Source organism: Parasteatoda tepidariorum, chromosome 12, assembly GCF_982258835.1.
Source record: "Parasteatoda tepidariorum strain Cologne lab strain chromosome 12, Ptep-v5.0, whole genome shotgun sequence".
Taxonomy (NCBI): Eukaryota; Metazoa; Arthropoda; class Arachnida; order Araneae; family Theridiidae; genus Parasteatoda; species Parasteatoda tepidariorum.
The window spans coordinates 44084939-44095638 of record NC_141766.1 but is presented as its reverse complement, the minus strand read 5'-3'; the positions used below and the strand labels follow the sequence as shown (position 1 = coordinate 44095638).

Genomic DNA, 10700 nt, shown 5'->3' with positions numbered 1-10700 from the left:
ACTTTTTAACCGGGACTAGAGTAGGTGCCGAGCTCGAAATTGTTATTGTTTGCATTTCTGTTGAAAACACCATCCATACAATTGTATCTAAAATTGTTTTAAAGTTGCTAATAACTTTTGATGCATAATTAAGAAACCTTTTTTTTAAGTTTTGTTATTTTCTTATTATTTTAATATTCCATGACAAAAATATTTTTTTACTCTCATATTGATACAGAAATATACTCGATAATTGGTTTTTAAGAAAACTATGAACTATTTTCAAAATATAATTTGTTAAGATTAACATTAAAAATTTTTAAAATAATATTTTTAAAAAGCTCTTGTTAAGAATTGCATTAAAAAATGTTTAAATAAGAGCTACGCTTTATTTATCTCTTATTCTGTTTAACATTTGAAATTTGCAAAACTCATATTTTTAGTAAATTGATAAATTGCAAATTGCGTGGGTGAAAAAAAATAAGCATAATATTTTTCCACTATTTGATATTTGAAGGCTTTTCCGTCAGTGATACTGTATATTCGGCTATCCACCGCCTGCCGACGCACCTGGTAGCCACTCAAGACGCAGGATAATAGATTAAGTTCCAAATTCAATTTATTTGTTGTATCTTAATTAGTTGCGTTTTTCTTAATGTTTAAATTATAAAAATCAATTGAGCAGGTTTCCCCCTCCTTAGAATTCAGATTTATAGAGTCATTTTTCTTTTACGATCATTTCGATTGCATTGCATACCCAGAATTTGTGGGATCATTTTGAGCATTTTGAACAATTTCTTTACACTCACGGTGACTGTTTTTAAAGGTAAAGGAATTTCTCAATGATGAAGAGGCATGATGAAGAGGTTTATAAGAAATTATCAGTAAATAATATTTTCCAATATATTTGCTTAGTTAGATTTTTTTATTATTATCACCAACGTACAAGATTTTCATAATACTAGAAAGTCCCGCCACTTGCATACTTCACGCACCAAACCCCGTGTAGACATCAAAATATTTAATTTCTTTACTATGTTGATTTTGACATCAAGCAAAGTGCAAGTTTATAAAATGAAAAATGATCATTGAACTGAAAGAAAAATGCACGAAAAAAGCACTTTACAATTTCTGAAACAAACCTCATTTTAAGCTCATAAATAAAATTGAGTCTTTCAGTAATGCAATTTCAAGTCTGTCGTTGCATTTCTGTGTCCTGTAGACTAACTTGAATGGTATTTTTTCCTAGTTTAACTGTTCATATTCCTCAAATTATTCATTGAATGTTTAATTATTTTATTCAATTTGTGGACTCAGCACATTTTTATAAACCCTGTCAACGAAAGGAAAGCATCTGCGAAACCATTCTATCGACAAAGCAACCCTATTGACGAAGCGACACTGTCGACGAAATGATCCTGTCAAAGAAATGACATTAAGTGAAGATATGACCCTTCTGACAAAATGACCTAGCCACTGAAATCGCCTGTCTATGAAGTGATTGCCGCTGAAATGAACGCTAGTCATTTCAATCAGAGATAAAAAAAAATTTCTAAATATTTCAAAATGATTGGATAAAACTTCCATTTTTAAATATTGAGCCACCATACGATTATTTTATTCCCTTGATTATTTCACTTGTAAAATGTGGAAAACTTGTTACCCCTCCTCTAATAAACGAAAAACTCCCTTTCACTAACCGAAAACAAATGAAAAAATTGACAGAATCAGTAATCAGGAAAAAAAAAACATCAAAATTATTAGTTGAATTTAAACTCCAATATCTCAGTAACCAAAATCAAAATATTTAAAATAAAAATATGGAGATCCATTTCCCACATTTGAATTTACATTACGTTGTCAGATTTTTGAGTATTTTTTGGCGAAGATTCGACGAGTCAAGAGATGAGTGAGGTTACGAAAAAGTCAATGAGGATTTGCGGAGAATGTAAGCTCTTTCTTTATCTTTGCTTAATAGTTACAAAATTTATAGAAATTATTATACAGGAGCAATAAGTTATAGATAAATATAGTTTTTATTGTTGAATAGGAACAGGTTGGTTTAATTCACTCGATGGACGCACATTTTTAACCCTTTCATTTCTAGCGTCCTATTTATTTGGCATTCACGTTTTGCCCTGTGTGTTCGAGAGCCGTATTCAGCCAGCGTCGGCGTGAAACCTTTTAGTAGGCGCCTCTATCTGTTTTAAACTGCCATAGGCTTATATTCCGCTTACCTCTAGGCCAATATTGCATTTACCTTTAGGCCAATATTACAGCTTTAAGAGCAATACATTGAACAGTTTAACAATAATGAGGCATAAATTGCCTAAGTGAATGTAAAAATTCTTACTTAAATTTATCTCGCTGAACCAAACTAAACTCTATTGCATGGGATTTCTAATGTATATAAATAATATTGTGAAGGAATTTCCATTTTTTTTAAAAAATAATCTATAGTATCTTAGATATACTGATCGTATAATCTGAAATAGAAAAATTTTAATTCAAGATATTAATAAAAATTAAATTACACATTTATAATTTCAAATATTAATTTTACATAGAGAGAAATCTAGCAAACTAAATAAATCGAAAATACATGGATGCATAGATAAAGAATCTTCATCTATTTTCTCTGAAAATCAAATATAATTACACATCTTGTAAAATGTGCAATTATCTTTGATTTGATTGTGTAATTATATTTATATTTTAATTATATTTGATTCAATTGAGTGTAATTTCACCAAAGTAATATGAGAAGAAAGTTAACCAAATTTCCCCCAATGAAAGCAGTTAATGTATTTTAGTATAAAACATTTAAACGGCGTTAAAAAGAAAATTCTTTGTATAAAAGGAGATTAAAAAAATGAAAATGAAAAAGGCTTTAAAATTTCTAAACTAATTTATCCAGAGCTAAGAGCTATTCCTACTGCTTTCACACATCACTGTTTATGAAGAATAAGGACAAAAAACATGTTCCTCCTAAAGAAAACTAGCCAATCAGGGTCTTTTTCATCATCCAATGGCGATCCAAGGTGTGTGAATCACATGCAGTGGGAATGAGCCCCAAGAACTGCGGATTGGTTGCGAAGTACAGTTGTGTAGAAATTATTAACTGATTTTGACTAAACTACCGTTTTGATTACTTAAATAATGAATGAAACTAAACTAAATAAATTAATTACTACAGTGAGATATTTTCAACGAGATATTGTGCTCCGTGGCTAAACTCTTTGAAACTTCTATGCTATTGTAGAATTAAAGGTTTATGAGATAGCATATTCTAGATTAACCTTGAGTTCACAAATTTAAACTTTAAAATTATTATTACGCTTTCATTTAACAAATTATTTTCGTGTAAAAATTTACAAAAATCTTATCTTATTAGTTTGCAGACAAATGTACATTGCTTTTGGTTTCGCTTTCTTAGGAAAATAAATTACTATTCTTTAAAAAAACGAGCTTTTTTGACAAGTTAACTTTTTAAATATGTTACTTTTTCTAAACGTTATAAAAATTAAATATTTGTAAGTATCTCGGTATATTTTAATTGTTACCAAGTTTATTTTCCACATTCCTTCAGTATATAAACTAGCTGTTGCCAAAATTATCGCAGCAGTTTTCGGTTTTGTTATATTTAACCGGTACCTATATTTGTTTTTAGTAATTGTTTTTTTTCTCCTCAGAGATCGAGGAAAGTGTGTCTGCCTTTTGCAGATGGCTTTTGACAATAGTTTATACGAATTATTTACGCTGACGCTCTTTGAAAATATTAACAACATGTTTTGGAATCGTGTATTGCAGATTGTTCTTTAAATTATTTTCATGAAAATCCTCAGTTGGAGGTTTAGCTTAAAAATAGAGCAACCAAAGAATGAAATTAGTAGAGCGTCAATTATAACTTAAAACTTTGTTGTTGTTTTTTTATAAAACAAATGTTTTACAATAATATTATAATCTTTGGATGATAATTAATATGCTCTTGCGGACTATGTGTTGATGTTGGAGCTTTTCATTTTTGTAATGATTTCGTTAGGGTCTATTTTGGAACAATTTGGTCACCGATTATCTTACTAAATTCCAAGTTTGTTTGAAGGTGTACCGTTTGAATTAATCATGACAGACCAAGATATAGACTTTGAGAGTCTTCCTGGGGAAGTTAAAGATAAATTAGCTGAATTAGAACTGGAACTTTCAGAAGGTAAGCGTTTTACATCTGTCCGATCTTGTTACTTGAATGTTCATTTAAAAAGACATTTTTTGTATCAGTCGTTTGATTTATTGTAATCTTATTTTATTACTGAAAGAGATATTGATAGAGAGATAAAGATTGATAAAGAGTTATGGAATTGAGCCAATGCATTAGTTTTGATACTTATCTGCAAAATTTTCAATTATTTGTTGCAATGTTTTTATCGTATATATCGTTAGTAAATATTGTATGTAAGTAGTTTTTAACTATTAATATAGATTTCAGACTATTAAAGTTTTCATAATGTTAATTTTATTTAGTTATTTGAATCTTAGATGTATTGGAAGTGAAATCCAAAATATGCTTTACAGAACTTGTCAATTGGGACAAGATCAAAACTTAACACCTCTCCTCCAATGCATATTGCATTTTTCTGCTGTAAATTGTCGACTTTAACAATATTTTAATAGTTCATAGCAATTATAAATGTTATTTTGTTTGATAATTTAAACAATATAAAAAATGTTAACTTTAACATTTTAAGAATGGTAATTTGACTATGGCATAAAATAAACCAATCTATTCTTTTATTTATTATGTATATTATGTATCTCTAACTACACAGTGTATTTCCAAGGTAAAGGGAGTAGGTCAGGTTCCCCTTCAAAAACATGGGAAGAAATATCGCTTTGAAAATAAAAATATTTGTCATTAAAACCACCCTTAATATTATCCCATTAATTCAAGAGAAAGTTTCTAAAAAAAAATAGTATAATCCATAGATTAACATGAATATATTTGTAGTATATGATACTAATTTCATTTCTAGAGTTTCAAATCTTAAATTACCTATACATACTATTATATTATTCTAAAATTTCTGAGTTCGAGAATTTCAAAAAAAGGCTTTTGATTGTTCTAAAGGGAATATTTCTGTTTCGTGATCTGCCCCTCCAACTACAGTCGCCAAGGCGCTAAATTGATTTTCAACGGGGAAAAATTAAATTAAAATATCGAGAGGTTTGTCAGGGGTGGTTACGAATTATACCCTTTGAGTTCGTTCCTTTCTGTGAAGTTTTTCCAGGTTTCTCGCCAGCCGTGCATGGAAGTTGTCAAGACTTGTCATTATTCTGACACAGATCACGATACATAAATTTCCCATTCTAAAACTTAATGTAAAATTAAAATATGATGATCAAACAAATTTTCGTTGCATAATTTCCATCATCAAAACTTGGCTGTGTATAAAAGCCTAACTTTCATTTATTTGTTGTTTATAAGATTGAAATACAGTAAAAGTGGGTTTTAATTAGTGCAGCTAATCACAAGAGGTCTGCTATTACAATGTTTCCTAGGTATTGTCGAAATGCTTATAATTAAGTTACTCCCTTTTGTGGCAATAATTTTTTGTTGTGGGAAACTCATTTTTCTGCTGTTTTAAGTGAGTACTAGAAGGGTAAAATAGAAGACATTGGGTCTGGTCTGCAAAATAGAGCTTTTAGAACTAGCTCCAAATTCTTTCAACTTTTGTAAAATAAACAATCATTTGATGATTGACTTTTTGGATGAGCCAGTTCATAGTTTTCACTTGACGTCATTATTCTTTATTTAATAATAATTATTTCATCAATATTTTAAATAATTCTATTGGAGAAATATACTACAAAAAAAGTTAGTCTTCAAGAATAATAGAATACAATTCACAGTTTTTAGAAAATTGGCGAACATTCTTATTGAATCTGGTTTGATCGTTCCGCTTAAAATGCACCAATCATATTCTCAATTTCAGAATGTTGATTTTATCTGAATTTTTATTTTGATAAAAAAGTTATGACACTGTAAATTAAACACTGTTTGATGAAAAGTAAAAAACGGTGTCAGTGCAGTAGCGTTGGAAAATAATTTGTATTAAAATGAAAAGTTTGTTTTCAGAACTTTTAAATTCAACACAAAATCATTTGTTTATACAAAAGGAGAAGAATGGAATATCTCAACTCATCTCTTAAAATAAAAACCAGTTAAAGTTTTTTGTTTGTTTTCAAGGAATATTATCGGACATCTTGAAGCAAGCTTCAAAAACTCCAAGTTAGGGAATTGACTCATTTTTATTTATTTTTGGTATCAATATAGAAAAGTAAAAAATAAACACTTTCTTTTTGAGCTGTTTCTTGTGAAATGGATAGCCATATTTAGTGTTATCGATGAAGTTAAAAGCTGTTACATGTTTTTCAATAGCTTAATATTATTATGGATATAAGAAAGATGCTTGAGAATTAAAAATGTTTTATTTTGATTAAAAATATAAAATATGACTGACATTACATGGAAAGGAAATAAATTCAAACATATTTTTATTTTGAAATTCTCCTTTTTCTATGAGCAATAATGTTATTATTATTAAAATTAAGCATGATTTTTTTATAATTAAGTATGATTTATTTATATATTGCTTAATTAAAATAGTAATTAAATATTGTTTCATTTACCATTTTTTTGAACTCTGAAAGCCTTTTTCTTACATATATTGCTAATACATTAAATGTTTAGTCACCTTTGTTCTTGTAATAAACGAGTTTAAGTGTACTAAGATTCAATAAGTGAACTCTTTCTATGAAATTTAAATAAAATATAAATAGTAATTTTTTTTTTTTTTTGCTAAGCTTAAATTTCCAGTTTTTAAAGAATAAAGATTATTACAAGAAATAAATGTCTTTGACAAGAATATAGCTGTTTTTAAGCTTGAATGTAGAATTAATTTCAGTTATATCCTTTTCCTAAATGCTGTATTTTTCAGTATATAAGTCTATTTTTTAAATCTCTTAATTGTTATGAAAACTTGGGGAGGGTGTTTTCCTTAGATATCAATAGCATATTTGGACACTAAGATTTTTTGCTGAAATCTGACTACTACAAAATTTCTAATCCATAAGATAAATAAACACATAAGTAATGCTATTGTAACATAATTAAAACTTTTACAGCATACTTTTTTTTTCATCATGAAGTTTCTTTTCTACAAAGGATTATGTGATAATAATGGGCTGTGATTATGCCTGTAACGATTATAGAAATTAGTATATTTAGTTTTGGATCTTTTTTATTCGAAAAAATTTAAAGAAAATATTAGGCTTTTCCTTTACAAGATCATAACCTTATTTTGCTCATGGGCTGCAATAGAGGCACAACTAAAAAAACACGAGTTTTGGACTTAGAACAGGTGTAAATATGAAAAGACACATTCTTTCAGCAGCAATACCAGCACAACTCATAATTCAACTTGAAGGTAATCTTTGTTTAAGCAAACTAAAGCATTTCGTATACATTTTGCTTAGCAATGAAAATTTTAAACCCACTTATCTCAAAACTTGATTTTTTGAGTAGTGCCACTATTGCTGCCCATAAGTGATATCTTTCACTTTCCCTTCATAGTTCTATTCTCTTTTATAACTTATTTCAAGTAGGTACTAAAAAGTCTATGTTATATAATAAAATACCATATTTTATATGATAATTGCAAAAATATTTACATCATAAATTATTATAAGCCTAACCAGAGCCCATTATCCAGCCAGGACAAAGCTTTGTCGAGGTGGCTGAAGTTTAATTTCATTTCCAATTTGTGGTACCATTCCACAAATTGGAAATACTACTCTTCTTATATGATTTCATTTTTTTTTTTTTTGCATCAAAATTTTTTCATGCATCTTAAATGATATAGCATGTAACATCAATCTTTGAAAACTGAGTTAAAAACTTTGAACTAGTGAAATACCAAGAATTCATCAGAACAAGATTGGAACATCAATTGACTAAACTCATTATTTGAGAGTAAAAGATTAAAGAGTGACGTATGTTCTAAAAAGCTTTAATTATTTTTTCTATAAAATATATTTTATAATAATTGGTAGTGGAAAAAGTCCTTGATTATTTCTTTAAATTATTAAACATGATTTTTTATTCCTTTTTGGATAAATATATTGTATTGGTTAGATTTTTTCAAACCTATTTGGGAATTTAATTGTTGATTGGTTGACTTTTACATTGATGAGGCAAGACATAATGGCCACGTTCACTTCGATGACGCACTCGTTTGGATGACATGGAGGACACATGATTTAACTGGAATGGTTTTTAACTGTTGGAGAAGGTTAAGGATCATTCTTTCATTAACTTTTGTGAGGGAGGAGAAGGGCTACTGATTTAAGCAAATTTAATACAGTGCAGATTGTAATGAGTCGAAGACTCAACGAGCATCTTTGAAACCGTATGACTGGTATTTTGTTCTCGATCCACCATCGTAAGTATTTATGCAAAGTGGATAGATAACTGTAAAATCAGCAGTTTGTGCCCTAATTCCTGGACATCCACATGTCATCAAAGAAAAAGGACAATATAGACTGTCCTGCTTGGCAGAACAAAATCGGTGCCAGGTAGTGACTGAGCTGGCAGCCTAATACAATAAAGGTCCAAGTGCAAGGAACACATAATTCAGCAGACACGTTTGTATATGGGACACTGCAGCATGCCCCATTCACCTGCCTCTGTAGACTAAGCCTCTACGACTACTGTGGGCCCAGGAACACGGACACATTCATAAGTTGAAGACAATTGTCTGGACAGATAAATGTTGGACCTGCTGCTGTTATTGTGCAAGTCCAACAAGTTTCCTAGCATACCCAGCAGGTCCAAATGCGAGCATTAAATGAAGTGCCAGGTCATATACAGGTTGGTAGTTGTGATATTACGCTCTGGCGCTCATAGTTGTGGTAAAACAGACCCTGAAAGCTATGGACTATCTGGATATAATTGTGGATCAATGGCATCCATACATGGCATCTGTTTTCCCAACTGCTAATGGAATCTTCCAGCAGGACAACACCTCAATTCAAAAGGCTCTGATTATGTTGGAGTGATTTGAAGAGCATTATAATAAATTCCTATTATCATCCTGGCCACCTAACTCATTGCATCCTAATCAGATAGAGCACATATGAAATGTTATAGAAAAGCTGCTCAGAGATCAAACAATTTCTTGACTTCGGATAACCACTGCTAGACACTGCAATACAATCTGTCTCCAGCTATCTGTCAAGAACTTTTAGCATCCATAACAAGGCAAGTTACATCTGTTTTAAAGCCCAAAGATGGCATAACTTGTTATTGAGTAGGTGTTCATAATGTTTTGGCTCTTCAGTGAAGTACACCAGATGTGCACAAATTCCAGTATTTTGAAATTAAAAAGGGGTAATCGACTTATACTTCAGGTATACTGTATATACTTGGTTCACTGGAAAATACGATGTCAAAGTTTACTCTTAAGGTTATTAAAATAGTTAATTTTAGAATTAACATACTTTAGAATCCAGTAAAACTTGGACAAGTTTTAGTTATTTTTTTTATTTCTATAAAAACAAAATTTTGAGACCCTGAGTTATAGTAAATTCTTGATAATGATTGAATTTTTTCGCAATGGCTAAAACCAAATACAGTGACCTCTCACTTATGCACCATCTCTTTTATAGGCATTTTTCACTTATACGACAGTTCTCAAAGATCTTTTCTTATTATGTAGGAAAATAATAATAATTTTCATTTGTTTATGCGTCGCTCTGAAAATAAATATTATTTTGAAAATAAATATAATTCATTAAGTAGGAAAAAAAATTTTTTTTTTAGAAAAAGTTTTTAGATTAAAAATTAACTATCTTTGTTACAGATAAAATGAAATATGTTGCTGGATCTAATGAAATAGTTCATTTTTCTTCCCTTTGCTACTTTTTCGCCCTTATTGTTTCTGGGAAGACACTTTTCTACAATTTTGAATAGCATGTCTTATCTGTTACATACCCACATTAAAAACCCATCCATCCTTTAAAGAAGAACTTTTGCTAAAGCCCATCTGTTAATTTTACTTCTATGCTGTTTTTTAGAAAAAGACACCTGGAATACAAAAGATGAAAGTGATTGTGGTCACTTGCTTGCAGTCAGATAGACATGTATGGTAAAGGTGGCCTATTCAGTGACCATAGTAATCAAATAACCTATTGTGCAGCATGTTATGACATTAAAAACTTTCTCTAAACTTGCTTTAAAAATTTATAAAGCACCATTTCTCTTGTCACCAAAAAAATCTTGAAAATGATGAAAAAGTTCCATGAAATCACACAAATACCTTAGAAAGTTTAACCACTATTCGTAACTATTCGCAGTTTAATTCAGCTTCCGAAACTCCCTTTTCTTATTTGTAGGATGTAGGAACTTGAATAAACTCTTTTATTGACTGTTTTGTAGGAAAATAAATTGTTATTATGTATATTACAATTTTTTTTCTTTGTATAGTTATAGTAAATACCAAGCCATTATAAACGTTAACATTTAGTTTTTAGAAGTAATTTTATTCATGCTCTCATTGCAATTTATTTTGTGTTTTAGAATTTTGAATGGGCTTTTCACTTATGCGCTTTTCTCTCTTTTAGACCGATACATAAGTGAGAGTTCACTGTAATACCATTACCCTCAATCG

At 29.7% G+C, this 10700-nt stretch overlaps 1 protein-coding gene across 4 annotated transcripts in view; it reads left to right on the top strand.

Moving 5' to 3' along the window:
• The first annotated feature begins 3597 nt into the window (after positions 1-3597).
• The window catches only part of DIP2 (disco-interacting protein 2), a 192768-nt gene continuing 185665 nt past the window's right edge, over positions 3598-10700 (top strand). For 2 of the 4 annotated variants that reach the window (XM_071188297.1, XM_071188296.2), the window contains exon 1: positions 3598-4186. In XM_071188297.1, the coding sequence (XP_071044398.1) occupies positions 4102-4186 (85 nt within the window). In that variant the 5' untranslated portion in view covers positions 3598-4101. The remainder of the gene's footprint in view (positions 4187-10700) is intronic. The other 2 variants (XM_071188299.1, XM_071188298.2) reach the window with 1 other exon arrangement.